The sequence below is a fragment of the Eimeria tenella genome, genomic scaffold (genome assembly GCF_000499545.2).
Source record: "Eimeria tenella Houghton genomic scaffold, Eth_scaff27, whole genome shotgun sequence".
Classification (NCBI taxonomy): Eukaryota; Apicomplexa; class Conoidasida; order Eucoccidiorida; family Eimeriidae; genus Eimeria; species Eimeria tenella.
Window position 1 is genome coordinate 160,402 of NW_013542574.1, and position 15,513 is coordinate 175,914.

The 15,513-nt window shown below is 46.1% G+C and overlaps 4 protein-coding genes across 4 annotated transcripts in view; 1 reads left to right on the forward strand and 3 right to left on the reverse strand.

The window, feature by feature from the left end:
* Window positions 1–1,717: 1,717 nt before the first annotated feature.
* Window positions 1,718–4,182, reverse strand: ETH_00011975 (uncharacterized protein; the record flags this gene model as incomplete). Its single annotated transcript, XM_013375349.1, has 4 exons — window positions 1,718–1,824; window positions 2,339–2,521; window positions 3,023–3,179; window positions 4,045–4,182. The coding sequence occupies 4 exons, from the start codon at window positions 4,180–4,182 to the stop codon at window positions 1,718–1,720; spliced, it is 585 nt and encodes a 194-aa protein (XP_013230803.1).
* Window positions 4,183–5,666: 1,484 nt separating this feature from the next.
* ETH_00011980 (uncharacterized protein) lies at window positions 5,667–8,613 on the reverse strand (the record flags this gene model as incomplete). Its single annotated transcript, XM_013375350.1, has 10 exons — window positions 5,667–5,750; window positions 6,228–6,317; window positions 6,632–6,674; window positions 6,858–6,898; window positions 7,065–7,193; window positions 7,520–7,576; window positions 7,756–7,866; window positions 8,037–8,162; window positions 8,277–8,466; window positions 8,546–8,613. 10 exons carry the CDS (start codon window positions 8,611–8,613, stop codon window positions 5,667–5,669), a joined length of 939 nt encoding a protein of 312 aa, XP_013230804.1.
* A 2,433-nt stretch (window positions 8,614–11,046) lies between these two features.
* On the reverse strand, window positions 11,047–14,219 carry ETH_00011985 (Cyclin like protein 4 (Fragment); the record flags this gene model as incomplete). The annotated part of the gene is made up of 6 exons (XM_013375351.1): window positions 11,047–11,525; window positions 11,744–11,971; window positions 12,216–12,841; window positions 13,218–13,408; window positions 13,626–13,790; window positions 13,995–14,219. 6 exons carry the CDS (start codon window positions 14,217–14,219, stop codon window positions 11,047–11,049), a joined length of 1,914 nt encoding a protein of 637 aa, XP_013230805.1.
* A 505-nt stretch (window positions 14,220–14,724) lies between these two features.
* The window catches only part of ETH_00011990 (myosin F (TgMyoF) protein, putative), a gene marked incomplete at both ends in the record, with an annotated part of 11,096 nt that continues 10,307 nt past the window's right edge, over window positions 14,725–15,513 (forward strand). Inside the window, one exon of the mRNA XM_013375352.1 lies at window positions 14,725–14,741. Coding sequence (XP_013230806.1) covers window positions 14,725–14,741 — 17 coding nt within the window. The remainder of the gene's footprint in view (window positions 14,742–15,513) is intronic.

Sequence of the window (15,513 nt, forward strand, 5' to 3'; positions counted from 1 at the left end):
ATAAATGAATGAATAAATGAATGAATAGATAGATGAAGGAATAGACTGATGGGAGCAGCAGCAAAGTCCGGTCTTCAGCACCAGGGGGGAAAGCAAAAGAAGAAAGCAAAAGTTTCTTCAAATGGTATTTTATTTTCTTTTTGGAATTTAAAATAAAAACAAAGAGAGAAAAGAAAGTAAGAAAGAGAGGAAGAAAGAAAGAAAACTGATGCTGCAGCTCCCAGCGCATGCAGCAGCAACTCCGGGGCTGTGTGGCGCTCTTGGATTTCAAGTTTTTGGCCAACTTTGAGGAATTAAATTCTTTTTATTTCGTTCCATTTCATCTTATTTCATTTATTTCATTTGTTTTTATGTATTTTCATTCAGTTTTATTCAATTCAACTTTTTGTTCCTTTTAATGCCAAATTTCCGCACTTTACGCCACGACGCACTCCGCTTCCCACACCCCGATGCAAAACCCTAAACCCTAAACCCTAAACCCTAGCGCTGCCGCAGAGTTGAAGTTCAGAGCCATGGGGATAAACAATCCGTCAAATGAAAATAAAGTGAAGTAGATAATTAAGTTCCTTTAAGTCTCACTTCAGCCATTCTTCTTGTGGGAAGGGCCACCTGTAGCAAACCCTAAACCCTAAACCCTAAACCCTCAGCCACGGAGTAATAGGCTGCTCCTTTTGCCCTTCTTTATGGCCCTTTGCTAGATAGCGCAGAAGGGAACCCTAACAGCCTGCTGCGGCCATTGCTGCTTCTGCCGCCGTTGCTGCTGCTGCTGCCGCTGCTGCTGCTGCTGTGTCCTCGTTGCTGCTTTTGCTGCATTCGCTGCTGCTGCCGTCGTTACTGAAGCAGCACCTGTTGCCAGTGTTGGGGCTGCTGCTGCATGAAAATCTGCTGCCGCTGCTACAGTATTGCTGCTGCCGCTACAGTATTGCTGCTGCTGCAAGTATTGCTGCCGCTGCTACAAGTATTGCCGCTGCTGCTTGTACAAGTATTGCTGCTGCTGCTACAAGTATTGCTGCTGCTCCTCGTACAAGTATTGTTGCTGTTGCTTGTACAATTATTGCTGCTGCTGCTTATCGAACATCTGCTGCTACATCTATTGCTGCTGCTGCTACAACTATTGCTGGCGCTGTCGTTGCCCGTGCTGCAGCAGCAGCCGCTGCTGCTGCAGTAGCAACAGCAGCAGCAGCAGCTGCTGCTGCTGCCGCTGCAAGGAAGCAGCAGGAAGAGACAAAAGGTGATAGATGGAGACAAATGGGTTTGTCTCTTTTCTTCGGAATTAAATTAATTAAAAAATTGAGCAGCAGAGAGACGAAGAGAGACACGCAAACCTCTATTCAAATGGCCTCGACAACCTAAACCCTAAACCCTAAACCCTAAACCCTAAACCCTCGGAGCCGCAGCTGCTGCCGCTAAGGCCCAGCCAAGCGATAGAACCGAAAACCACAAATTGCAAACCCTAAACCCTAAACCCTAAACCTTAACACGAATAAAAATCATCAGATCATTCCGCGTGGGGTCAATCTACCGACAAGTCGCCAAACCCTAAACCCTAAACCCTCGCCCCTAAACCCTAATTTAGGGTTTTGAGCTTTTCCTTCCAACCTTAACCCCGAACGCTGGAACCGCGAAATCCCACAAACATTCCAAACCCTACACCCTACAGGTCCAGGGCAATGCGGGTTGTTCCAAAACCCAAACCCTAAACCCTAAACCCTAAACCCTAATCGTCTAGAGCTATGTGAGTCAAGTTCACACACAAAGGATTTGCACAGGCCATCGTGAAGGCTTTCTTCGGCTTCTCCTGCAGCTCGTTGAAGCTCTCCTCGTCTGCAGCAGCAGCAGCAGCAGCAGCAGCAGCAGTTTGCAGCTACGCGCCTATCTCCAATCGGCTAGCTAACCAGCTGGCTAGCTAGCTAGCTGGCTAGCTAGCTAGCTAGCCAGCTATCTTGCCAGCTAGCTGGCTAGTAAACAACACCACAAGCACCGCCACCACCACCATCACCATAATCACCACAATCAGCAGCAGCAGCAGCAGCTGCAGCAGCAGCGCGCTTCCAAAGTTAATCCAAATTGGCATCAAAACCAGCAAAACATTCCCCCCAACACATTAAAACAATTCTCTGAATCTGAATAGGACTTTAATGCCATCAAAAAATGCCATTTGTCTTCCAATTCAAATCTGAACTGGACTCCAACTGCAGCAAAACAAAACTCCGACTAAACCTTGAACCTGCATTTAGTTCCAACAGCCTGAGTGGGTCGTTTTACGTCAAAATGGCTCAAAATGGGTCCTTTTTGGGTCTTTTTTCCGCTAATTTGGAGCCAACTTTTGCAAGTTTACCTGCGTAGAGGAAGACAAGAGTCCTGTTGACGTAAGTCTGGCTTTCCTGGCTTTCTCCCGGCTTGACCATTCGAATAACTGGCAAGTTGTCTTCTTCGGACAAGTCGCCGTACCAGACCACGCACTGCTTGTCGTCGCCCAGCACCGGATCGTAGCCCCGGTGCACGCCCCGCGCGATCTTCTCTGAAACGCAAAATTCGCAAAGATCTCCCGCGCAAATTCAGTTCTTTGATCGTTTTATTCAGTTACTTTCCCTTTTTCATTCAAGCCGCAAAAAAACGAAGAAAAATGTCCAGCTTCCCGCTTCCCGCAGCTTTCCCGCGGTTGCGCGGACCCGCAATGGGCCGGGGTGTACGTACACCCGAATGCAAGCGCTTTACCGCAGATTCTGAATTTGCAAAATTTTCTGTGAACGTTTAGACAAAAGAATTAAACGCATTCCATTCAAAAGATGTTTTTGAAATTAGAGTCAAGTGAAGCAATTTGAAAAGAGAATCTGAAAAGAAGAACAAAACGCGAACTTGAACGAAACCCGCGAGGAAAGCGCGGGCAAGAGCGGCGCGAAGTCAAAACTTCGACGCCAAAGGAACCAAACAAGCAAAAGCAAACAACATTTAAAAAATAAAAAGAATAAAAGAGCAAAGAACACTTTGAAAGTAAAATAAATGAAAAAGTTGAACTCACGGAGAATTTCAATGCGGGCCTCCGCCGTTTGCCAAAACTCCCGCGCCCGCGGGTGCACGTAGTGCTCCCAGGCCCTGCAGACGGCCTCGACCTCTTCGGGGCTGCGCGGCTCGAAGGTTTCCTGCGACGCGTACCGGTCCGTGAACGCGCTATCCCCCTGCAGCAGCAGCAGCAGCAGCAGCAGCGGGTGCAGCAGCAGCAGCAGCAGCAGCGGCGGCGGAGGAGGAGGACGCGGGGAGGCTGCTGCAACGCGAGCCAAAGCAAGGGCAAGGAAGGAGGTAGTGCGGGTCATGCAGCAGCAGGTAATGCGGCAGCAAGTCAGATAACACAGCAGCAGCAGCAGCAGCAGCTGCTGCTGCTGCTGCTGCAGTAAGCGGAGGAGGGATGTTCTTGCTGCTCTTCAATCGAGTTTTTGATTTTCTTCTTTTGAGTTTCGAAATTTAAACGTGAAGTGAAAACAGGCGTTTTGCTTCTTGTAGAAACTTGAAATGGTTGGCTGCTGCTTGTTGCTGTCCTTTTATTACTTGAAGATTGCATTACTATTACATACTACTTAATTATTTAGATATTTATTTATTTAGATATTCAATTATTTAACTATTCAATTATATTATTGTTAGTATTTTAGTACTATGTTATTACAAATGTTTATTATTCTATTGTGGAATAAATGCAAAGTGGAAAGGCGCGGGAAAGAGACTTGAGTGCACTGAAGGGCTGTGGGGTGTACATATACTACAGAGAAGCGATAACCACAAGGCAGCCACACATACACACACTGCTGCTTTTGCTGCTGCTGCTGCTTTTGCTGCTGCTGCTGCTGCTATGTGGAGAAGCTAGAGAGACGGTCCCGAAAGAAAGGTTCTGGAGCTGGAGCTGCTGTGTGGCTTGCGGTGTACGTACAGCTGGCTGCAGCGCGAGCACCAGCGGGGCAGCAGCAGCGATGAAGTTGCGATGAATTAAAGCTCAATAAAGGCGAAATAAAACGAAAAAACAAAATAAAAATAGTTTTTAATTCTTACTTCCGAGTTGGAGTGCGAAGAACTCTCCTGGGCCTGCGAACTTGTTCTTTTTTTCTTTTTTTTTTTGTCGTCGTCAGCGCCGCCGAAACCGAAGAGAGCAGCAAAGGGGGTGTTGCTGCAGACCCTGCAGTTCCACATGATTCCGGAGTTATTTATTCATAAAGAAATAAATAAAAAGGGAAAAAAAGAAATAAAAGTAAATAAAAATAAAGTTCAAGTCGACGCGCAGCCTCCGCCCCAACTTGCACTCCGCCAGAAGCCCAACTGCTGCTGCTGCCTGCTGCAGCAGCCCGCAGCAGCAGCAGCAGCAAACCAGAAGCAAAAACTCCAAACCCTCGCCAACTCTTCAAGTCCAAATCAAATTCCAAAATTAGAAGAAGACAAAAGCAGCGAAAGACCTGCCGGGCAGACGCAGCGCAAGACAAGCGCAGCAGGACCCACATGCAGCAGCAGCAGCAGCAGCAGCAGCAGCAGCAGCGGTGAGGGAGCTGCTGCTGCTGCTGCGAAGCAGCAGCTACACCGCTTCTCGAGGAGCTCTTCTTTTCTTTTCTTTATTTAATGCTGTACTTTTCATTTTAGAGATAACTCCATTCCTCGCGCTGAGAGAAGAAGCCCCCCAGCAGCAGCCTTACTGCTGCTGCAGCAACGCTGCTGCTGCTGCTGCTGCTGCTGCTGCTCTTGACCTTCCTTCGCTGCTGCTGCTGCTGCTGCTTGTCCGCTGCGGCAAGCTCGCCAGCTGCTGCTTCAAACTCCTCAGCTTTAATAAACAAAAGGGACTAAAAACAAATTAATTAAACTCCAACTTTCCTTAAACAAAACAAAAGTCCAAACAGCAGCTGCAGCAAACTCGCGGGGCCTTGCGGGTCTTGGGGGCCCCCAGGGGCCCCCCAAAGACCCTCGAGGCCCGGGGGGGCCCCCATTTGGGTTTTCTGCAAAATAAAAATTAAAAAGATTTTCTTTTCTTGGAAATACCTGGGGGGCCCCCCGGGGCCAAACGGGTACTGGGGGCCCCCCTGGGGGGCCCCCCAGTACTTGAAGGGAAAGAAAGAAATAAAAAAAGAGACAAAAAAAACAATTTAATTTTAATTCTTTTAAAAAGTCGTTTTCAACTTTTCAAATTTGCCCCACTTCTTTTGTCTTTCTGCTTCTCCTCCTGTCTTTTGTTCTTTTTATTCTTTCCTCTTTTGATAAGTAGAAATTCCTTTTGCTGCTGGTGCTCCTGTTGGTGCTGCTGCTGCTGTTATTGCTGCAGCTGCTGCTGCTGTTACTGCCGAAAAGCTGCTACCGTTACTACTGCTGCTGCTGCAGCTCTTCTGCAGCAGCAGCAAGTGGTAAGCGCGTGAATACGAATTGGAGTTATTTCTCCTCTCATTACTTACTAGAAAAGCAATTTGTTTAATTGTAATTAAAACAACTAGAAGTATTTTAATTTAAATTTGAAAGTGATGAATGCCAATTCAAAGAAAGCAAAAACTGGTGAGCTCCAGGTGTGTGTACACCCCAAATGGCAAACAAAGTGCTTCCTGCTTTGCGCATTTAGCAGCAGCAAATGGCGAAGTTGAATTTGAAATAATTCAATTTGATTTGAATGAAATAAATAAATTTAAATGAATTTAAATTGATTAGTTTCTTTTTATTAATTCCTTTAATCGCAAAATTGCTTCTTTCTTGTTTGCCTCCTCCGCCGCGAGGCGCCTCCGTTCGTCCTGAGGAAAAGAACAAAATTAAAATATTTTTTGAATTATTTAAATTCAAAATAAAAAGATTATTATTTTCATCTTTTTTATTTTAATTGCTTGTCATAAAGATACAAAGAAGATTCTTTTTTTGAAATGCGATTCGAAATGGCAATAAAAGAAAGACAGGGAGAAGGTCCCATACAAGTGCAGTGTACAGACACCGCAGGACTAGAAAGAAGAAAATTAAAATATTTCTCAATTGCGGAAAGGGAAAGAAAATAAAAATATAAAAAAGATAAAACTAGAAAAGATAAAAATCAAAAGAAAGATGAAGAGAAAAAGGAAAATGAATAAGCAGCGGATAAAAAGAAGAACAATTAAATCGCAAGTAAATCTAATTGAAAGGAGGAGAAAAGAAATAAAAAATAAAAATTGAAAAAGAATAAAAAAGATATTTAAAAACATTTAAGGAAAAAGAAATGAAATAAAGAAATGCAAATTCACCTCCAGAGTCTGAGCCAGCATGCTGCTGTAGTGACACCGGAACTCCTCGCGCACTCCCTCGCAAGCCTCTTTATATTTCTTGTGCAATTTCTGAATTTAAAAAAAAGAAAATAATAAATTAGATATTAAAAACTCTTTTTCAAGCATTTTAAACCCCACTGCAAGCAGAAAGAACAGCAGAAGTGGAAGGAAAAACAAAAAAGAAGGAAAAAGAAAGAGAACTAAAAAAGGAAACTAATTTGCACAATTGCAAATCTGAATAGAACAAAATGATTTTTAATAAAGCGAAAAAAACAAGATATAAACAAGGAAACAAATTAATGAATGAAGAAATAAAAGGATTTAAAAATTAAAAAAAGAATAAAATTAAATTAAAAGTTAAAATGAAAATAAAAGTTATTTACCTCTCGGAGCTCCAGGAGTTGAGTTGCTGCTCCTTCCTTTTTGCTGTCAAAAAACAAAACAGATTTTGAATTAAATTAACGAACAAATTTTTATTTAAATTAAAACAATTAATTAATAATGTTTTATTAAATTAAAACAGTTAATTAATAATGTTTTAGTTAAATTAATTAATAATGTTTTATTTAAAATAATTAATTGAGTCTTAATTTCAAAACGAAATCCCACCTGTTTGCATTTGCTTCTTTCTCCCTGAGTTCTTGAATGTTCTGTTTGTTTCGAAAAGAATTAAAAGGCGAAAATTGATTTTATTTTTGCAAATTAGGTTTTATTTGAAATGGATATTTAAAATGAATTGTTTTATTATTAATTCTTCTCGAAAGAGTTGTTTGTTTTGATTAAAAAGTGCAATTAATGCAATTAACTCGAAATTACTTTTTGAATTTCTTTTTCTTTTTTCCGCAAATTCAAAATTTCATTTTCCGCCATTTTCTTCTCCTCTTCCAGCCGCCCAACTGCTGCTGCTTCTTCTTCTCTTTGCTGCTGCTGCTGCCTCAGGTGTTCCTGAAATATAAATATAAATAAATAATAAATAAATAATAAATAAATAATAAATAAACAGTAAATAAGTAATAAATAATAAATACATAATAAATGATAAATAATAAATAATAAATAATAAGTAGTTAATTGATTAAAATGGAGGAAATGATGAAATTCGGCAGAGACAGAAGAGCAGTGAAAGTTTAAAATGCGAATTTGAAATAAACTTTTAATTCATTATTTGTGAACAAATCTTTTAAAATGATGAAAATGTTCAAACTTTTGAATTAAATTTAAACTGAATTAAAATTAAAATTAAAATTAAATTTAATTCTTTTAATTCTCACATCAAGAAGAGCCTTTTCACTCTCTCTGTCTCTCAGTCGCTGTTCTGCCAAATCGACCTGGAGAAGCATAAAAATAAAAACAAAATATAAAACTTTTTTGAAATGAAACAAAAACGAGAAACTAATCCAAATTAAGGCCTTTGCTGCCTTATTCAAGAGATAAAAGGAACAAAATGGGGCGATTTGAGTTGAAATAAATAAATAAAAACAATTCTTCAAAAGATTTTCTTTGTTACCTTTTTTAATTCCAAATCTGCTCTTTTTCGAGCCCAAATTAAAGCCTGGGTCATTTCTTTCTGCTGCGTTGACACTGCAGCAAGAGAAGCAACGGAAGCCTTTTCTTCTTTCTGCAAAAGTAAATCAAAATTAAAAAGGTTTGCGCAACTGATAGTTAAATAAAATGGATTAGGTGCACACAGCCCTGCTGCTGCTGCTGCTGCTGCTGCTGCTTAATTCAAGAAAACGCAGCCACAAGCTGGCCAGTGGATTCAATAAGGGAAACTTCTTTTGTGGTTACCTGATCAATGGTCTCCTCTTTTTCTGTCATTTCTTTTTCTTTTATTTCTTTTTCTTTTTCATTTAAAAGTTTCTTTTCGTTTTCCAGCAACGCCGCCATTTCCGTGTGTTCCATCAAAGCCGAGTCCTACGGGAGATCAGAAGGGTGAGTTTGAAGTTCAGAGTCGGATTTCTTTTTAATTTCTTCTTAATCATTTATTTCAATTTTAATTTTTATTTAATTTGAAGTTGAGTTTCTCACACGAGCAGTAAGAAGAGTCTGCAGTTTCTTCTCGCCGTTCTGCAAAGCCTCCAGCAGCTGCGCTGCAGTTTCTTTTGCTGCATTGAAGTCTTCGAGGAGATTTTCTTTTTTTTTCAACTCCGCAATTTTTTCTTTTTCGCTCTTAATTTGATTTATAAGCTGCTGCTTCGCTGCAGTCAGCGCTGCGTCTCTGTCGCGCAAAAAGATTGCAAATTTGCAAAAGATTTGCAAAATATTTGCAAAAACTTCGACACTTTTCGCGAACTTACTGCTGCCGCAGCTGCTTCATCTTCTCCATTGTGTTGTACATTTGATCAGTGCTTTCTTTCATTTCCATTTTCAATTCATTTAATCTTCTTTCGAGCTTTTCTCTTTCCCGTTTTTTCGTTTCCGAGGCTTTGATGCTTTCTTCGCACTGCAGCGCCGCTTCTTTCTGTTTTCAATTAAGTTAAAAATCCAATTAAATCCACCAATTTAAAAAATAAAAAAGCAACATTAAAAAGTTTTGAAAAGCTTTCCAGCTTTTCACCTGCTGCTGCGCAGCTGCCTGCAGCTCCGCCTCAGCCGTTTCCCGAGCTCGCGCGACATCTGTCTGGAATGAACAGACGATTAAAACGAATTCAAATAAATTAAATAAATTAAAATAGATCAGAAGAATAAAAATAAATTAAAAGAATTAAAATGAATTAAAATTAAAAATTGAAAAAGTTGAATTGGATAAACACGCGGGGAACACACCTGCAGCGAAACTTGCTGCGCAGAAAGCTCCGCGCGTTCCGCGGCGAGCCGCTCGAGATGCTGCATTGTTGGAATTCGAAATAAATAAATAAATATATAAATAAATAATAATACATAAATACAGAAATAAATAAATAAAATTTGAAATGATAAATAAATAAAATACATTTCTGAGTTGCTGCTGCTGCCTTTTGCAGCATTCGATGGCGCCGAGCTGCTTCGCGCCTTCGCCTTTGCTGCTTTCGAATTTGGCCTTTGCAGTTTCTGCAAAGTGGTTTAAATGGATTTAAAAACAAAAGAAGTTTAAGAGATGCAAAGATGAAACAAAAGTTCAAAAGGATTTAAATAAAATAAAAGACTTAAAGAGCTCCACTACTCACCCAGAGTCTCCTGGCCAGCTTCTAAAGAAGGCTCTAAAGTCTTTTTCGTCTTTTCTAATTCTTCAATTTGAATTTCCAATTTCGCCTTTTCCATTTTGCGCAGCCGCGCCGTCTCCTCTTGGCCCACGATTGTGCGCAGCAGCGACTCGACACAAGTCCTAAGAATGAATTAAATGAATTAAATGAATTAAATTAATTAAATTAATTCAATTAATTCAATTAAGTTCATTCAGTGCGACTGCTCGGGGCCCGCTAGCCGGGAAAAGGCACTGCAAGAGCTCAGCATTCCCCAGTTTTCGCCAAGACAGAGCCAAAAGGTCTTCACCAAAATTGCACTGAGACAAAATTCAGAATTTGCTGCTACGCACATTTCCCGGTGGGCCTCATCCTGCACTTTGCAGAAAGCCAAGTGGCGTTTCCTCAGCTCTTCAAACTCTAGAGAACAGAAGGAGTGAAAAAGTGGAAAAGAAACAAAGAGAGCAGTACAGCCAGCAGCAGAACTGGGGCTGCAGCAGCAGCAGCAGCAGCAGCAGCAGCTGCAGCGGCAGCCCCCACATCTCTTGTGCTGCTCCTACCTGCTGCGCTCGCGCTTATTTGCTGTTCACTTCTCTGCATTTGTTCTTCCAGAAAAGAATTGGTCTCTTTTAAGTGCGCCGCAGCCACTTCCATCTTCTCTAGGCTGTTCGTACACTGCAGCAGCCACTGTTCAGCAGCAGCTAAGTTCGCTTCCAGCTGCTGCGCCTCATTTTCAACCAAGAGCTCAGCGGCCTTCGCCTCGTCAGCAGCAGCCTGCACTCTGAGGTGGAAGTGCGTGGAAAGCGCTGCAAGTTGTGCAAATTGAACGATAAAGAAAAACATTACTTTGCAGCTTTCTCCGCGTCCGCCTTTAGTGCCTTTCCGATCGCATTTCGCAGATTTCCGCAAAGTTCAATTTCGTCGGAGAGGCTTCGCGGCTCCATCGCCTCGGGGGAAAGCGGGCGAAAGCGGCAGAAAAAGCACTTGCAAGTCGGCAAAATTGCACTTTTTGAATTATTAAAGTTGAATTTATGCAGAAATTAACTTTTACTCTTCCCTTTCCTCAGCTTTCCAATGCGACTCGACAGAAAGCGGAGCCGAGCGAAACCTAACGGGTCTGCGCACGAGGTGTACATACACCCTGGAGGCATTCAAATTTCAATTCAGCTTTCTGTCTATTCTACGCGGGATTCGTCAGCCCACACGCAATAAATGCATATTTATCGACTGCAGAAACTGCTGCATGCATTCAAAACAACATTTCAGCCGAATTCTGCAAAGTTTTTACAGGTCCGGAAAGCTGAAAGTGCCAAAACAACACTCTTCCGCGTTTCTCCCAAAAGACTCTCCATCAGCCTTTCTGCGCCCTCCTCCTTCCACTCAGCGAAAAGAAAACAAGGCACATCAAGCAGACGGCAAATCAAAGCACACCATCGTCTGGACCCTGCAGCAGCAGCAGCAGCAGCAGCTGCTGCTGCTGCTGCTGCTGCGGCGGCGGCTGCCGCTGGTGGTGCCCGCTTCCGCCGATGCCCAGCAGCCGTCGGCCTGCGCTAAACCTGCACAGCACTTCACTGCATTTACAATTATTTACTTATTTGTTTTTTTATTTATTTGTTTTTTTCCTTCTTTGTTTCTCTTCACATGCGTCTACCGTTGCTCAACGCTGCAGACTTGCTGGGCCTTTGGCCGCTGCCACTCGGAGACTCTTGTCGAGTTTGTCTTTTTGCATTTATTCTTCTTTCCCTCCCCTCGGCCTCTCCAGCCTCTCCCCTCCTCGGCGAGGGGGCCCCCAAAGGGCCTCCGAGGGGCCCCCCGGGGGCCCCTGGGGCCCCCGGGGCCCCGGGGGCCCCCGGGGGCCCCAAAGGGGAGTCTTCTGGGTACCTCCTGCGGTCCCTAAAAGAGGGCCCCCTGCTGCCGTCGAATCTGTCTCTGTGGGAAATGAATCTTTCCCATTTTGTTGTTGGAAAAGAAGAAGAAGATGAAGAAGATGAAGAAGAAGAAGATGAAGAAGATAAAGAAGAAGATAAAGAAGAAGAAGAGCGAGAAGGGCTGAGGCCAGAATGGTACTGAGACCGCCGAGGGCTGCTGTAGTCCTCTCTGGAGTCTCTCTGGCTGCCTGCAGCACAATAAATAAATAAATAAATAAATTAATTAATTTGTTATTTAAACATTCAGTCTCCAGGCAAGTACATGAAGAAGCAAAACATTCACTTATATAAAATACAATGCCAATGAAAAGCAGCAAAACAGTGTCTTATCTGCCTCTCCAGGACACTGCAGCAGCAGCAGCAGCACGGCAGCAGCAGCAGCACAGCAGCAGCAGCAACAGCTTACTGCGGTAGGAGTCCGAGGGTTTGCTTCTGTGTTCCCTGTAGTCTTGTCTTCCTTCTCTTTCTCTTTCTCTTCCCCTTTCTCTTTTTGCTGCTGCTGATCGGCGGCGCAGCTCTGCTGCAGCAGCAGCAGCAATCTGCTGCGTGGTCCGCGACAGCTGCTCCTTTTGCTGCTGCCCCCGGCGATCTCCTGCAGCAGCATGCGCTGCAGCAGCATGAGAGCCATCGGCTCCTAAAAGCAAAAATGAAAAGTCGCAGTCAGCAGCTGCGCGTACACCTGAGAAGCGCGAGGTGTCTGTACACCTCAGCGCGTTGGAATTCAAATTCGTTCAAGTGTCATTTCAATTGTTTTTTATGCGTTTCGCTTGATTCAAACATCTTAATTGTTGATTTTTGTTTTATTTTATTTAAATTGTTCTGTAATTGTTTTATTTTGTTTTATTCTCTCATTTCTCTCTTTTCGACGATAAACGCACCTTCCAGCTGCGGCCGCCTCGGCCTCGCCCTTTCCTCTTCTTGGGAACTTCTGCCTTTTTCCTTTTCTTTTTCTTTTTCTTTTTCTTTTTCCTTTTCTTTTTCTTTTTCTTTTTTGAAGGTCTGGGCGGTTCTTTCGCTTTCGCCGTAGTCGACTTGCATGTCGTCATCAGCAGCAGCAGCTGGTTCTGCCGCAGCGTCCGCAGCAGCAGCAGCAGAATCCGCAGCAGCAGCAGCGTCTTGCGCGGGATCCGCGGCGTCCGCTGCTGCTGCGTCTTCAGCAGCAGCATCTGCTGCTTGCTGCGCAGCCTCTGCTGCTGCAGCGTCTCCCTTCCTGCCGTTTCTCTCGCCGGAGAGCTCGTCGTCGGCCGCCGCGGCCGCCGCTGCTGCTGCTGCTGCTGCTGCTGCAGTGCGGCTCTCAGCCAGCTTCGCGTAGCGCGGCGGCTCGCGCTTGTACAGAGACAAAATCCGAGTGCAAACTTTCACAACATCTTCCCAACTCACGTCGAAGAGTTCGTACCAGCCTGTCTCCTTCGCGAGCGGAATCGACAAGTCGCATGCAGCCAGGAAGATGCTCCCCACAGCCACCACTGCCGGCTGCACTTCGCAGCACAGCGTCGTCCGCATGCTGCAGCAGCAGCAGCAGCAGCAGCGCAGCAGCAGCAGCAGCAGCGCAGCAGCAGCAGCGCAGCGGCGGCGCAGCGGCAAGGGCGAATTGCGACGTGGGTGGGGAAGGAGGAGGCTCAGGTAGTTGCGGAGGAAGCAGCGGCAACGGAGGGGGAGGTTGCAGCAGCACAGCAGCAGCAAAGCAGCAGCAGCTCTACCAACAGTGCACACGGCCGAAGCAGCAGCAACAGCACCTCTCCCATCAGCAGCAGCAGCACCAACAGCAGCAGCACCTCTCCCATCAGCAGCAGCACCAGCACCATCACCAGCAGCCCCTCCTCCCTCACCCTACCGCATCCGCAGCAGCAGCAGCAGCAGCAGCAGCAGCAGCAGCGGACCTGTCGTTGAGGTACCCCCAGGCGATCTGCGAGAGCCTGTTGGTGGGGATGTAGTCGCCCTTGCAGAGGGCGTGGATGTACTGCAGAATGTAGCGGTGGGGGTGCACGAGGGTTTGCGAAACCATAAACCCTAGCTCGCGCAAGATGTACCTTTCGCAGCGGAAGGTCTCCGACCGCGCCAGCTCGAACTCCTGCAGCAGCAGCAGCAGCAGCAGCAGCAGCAGCAGCAGCAGCAGCGGCAGCGGCAGCGGGCGTGGGAAGGCCGGCCGCGAAAGAGCTGGATTCGCGGCGGTCCGGCAGCTGCACGGGGTCGAGGCGACGAGGCAGCAGCAGCAGCAGCAGCAGCACAGCAGCAGCAACAGCACAGCAGCAGCAGCAGCAGCAGCAGCAGCAGCAGCAGCAGCGGACCGTGGAGTCATGGTCGAGAAGCAGTTCGTCGAGGTTTTCGAGAGTAATGTCTTTGTTGGTGTCTTCTGCTTTCGAAAGAATGTGAACAACATCAATCAAACTCTTCACTCGCCGCGGGTCTTCTTCCAGTTTGCAGGCCAGCAGCAGCGACGCCGTCGCCACCAGCTGCAGCAGCAGCAGCAGCAGCAGGAACCCCATGGGCTTGTGTTGCACAAAAGCACACGCACTCCTGCTGCTGCAGTCCCCGCTGCTGGCAAGCGAAAAAGTTGCCGAATTCGAGGCAATGCGCACGCGGCAAAGAGACTGCTGCTGCACCGCAGCAGCAGCAGCAGCAGCAGCAGCAGCAGCAGCAGCAGCAGTAGCACTCACCCTGACGTCGAACTTTTTGAGGCTCTTTCTGTAGTAGAACCTGTGCAAGATGGTCTGGGCGCTGGCGACGGTGACAGCTTCGAGCTTCAAAAGAATGCCAGCTTTTTGAATTAATTGGCAGCCATAAATTCTTTGCGAAATTTCAACTTCGCGCGTCAGCCCGTCAACAATGGAGGGCGTGCGCTGCTGCAGCTTGCGGGGAACCAGCACGATCTGCGTCGCCATTGTTGCGCTGCAGCAGCTGCTGCAGCAGCAGCAGCACTGCAGCAGCTCCCGCTGCGGCAGCAGCAGCACTGCAGCAGCTCCTGCTGCAGCAGCAGCAGCGCTCGCGGCCCGCGGCCGCCCGCACCGCCGCGCCAACTAACGACTGCAGCTGCGACGCTGCTGCAGCCGCCGCTGCTGCTGCTGCAGCGACAGCAAAAACTGCTGCAGCGCCTCCGAAGCCGCCTCCCGCTGCACGCCTCCCGCCACAGCGAAGGAAAGCCCGGAACGCGAGGAGATTGACTCGATAGGTCCGCTTTTATTTCGAAATTGAAGACCAATTTTCCAATTTAAAGGCCTCAGAGAGCTGCTTTCTCGCCAGGTTTCCACGCGCAAGACCAGTTCCGCCGCGCCAGCGTCGGCGATCTGCAGGGGAAAGCTGCGGAAAACCAGAGATCTGGGGGAAACTGAGCAGCAGCAAATGGCGGATTTGAAAAATATAAACAAGTAAAGCAAAGGAGACGCAAGAATGAAAGAAGTGGCGCGGTGATCACGGAAAGAAACGGAAGTTGAATTGCTGCGCGCAGGAAGCTGCCTATACACTCCAACAGATGCTAAGACACCGGCTCTGTGGTTGATTGATCTCTGGCTAGCTGCAGACTTATTTTCGGCAATAAAGAATAAAGAAAGCGAATAAACAATAAGTAATTAATTTTCCCCCGCGGAAACCCGTCGCTCGCGGCCCCTTTGCATGCACGCAGCAGCCCTCCAAACTCCGAAACCCCAACTCCTCATCCCCAACTTGACATAAATCCGGCCAAGAAACGTCTGCAGTTCAAAAACAGAAGGCTCAGGTGCGGTCGAAAGGCTGCAGTTGCTGCTGCTGCTGCAGTCGCCGCCGCTGCTGCTGCTGCTGCTGCTGCCGCAGCTCCGCCGCCCCAGCAGCAGCAACAAATCCCCGAGAAGCAAAAGCAACAACAGAAATCAAAAGCATCCACTTTTTGTCAAAGTTCAAATTCGCAAACCAACGAATTCAAACAAACAAAAGGGCCCCTGCTGCTGCGCGCCCCTCACAGCGGCCTTGCGCTCAGCCCCAACCAAACCCTAAACCCTAAACCCTAAACCCTAAACCCTAGTCCGCCGCGGCCTGCCTCTTTACTGCAAATTATAACCAGCTCCTTTCATGGCGCTGCTACAGCGCCGGGGTTAGGGTTTAAAGTTTAGGGTTTAGGGTTTAGGGTTTGGCGAAATGAACACTGTACTGACTGCGCATACAAATTCGCAGCTAGAGTTGATCCTCGTTAACGAGGATCAACTC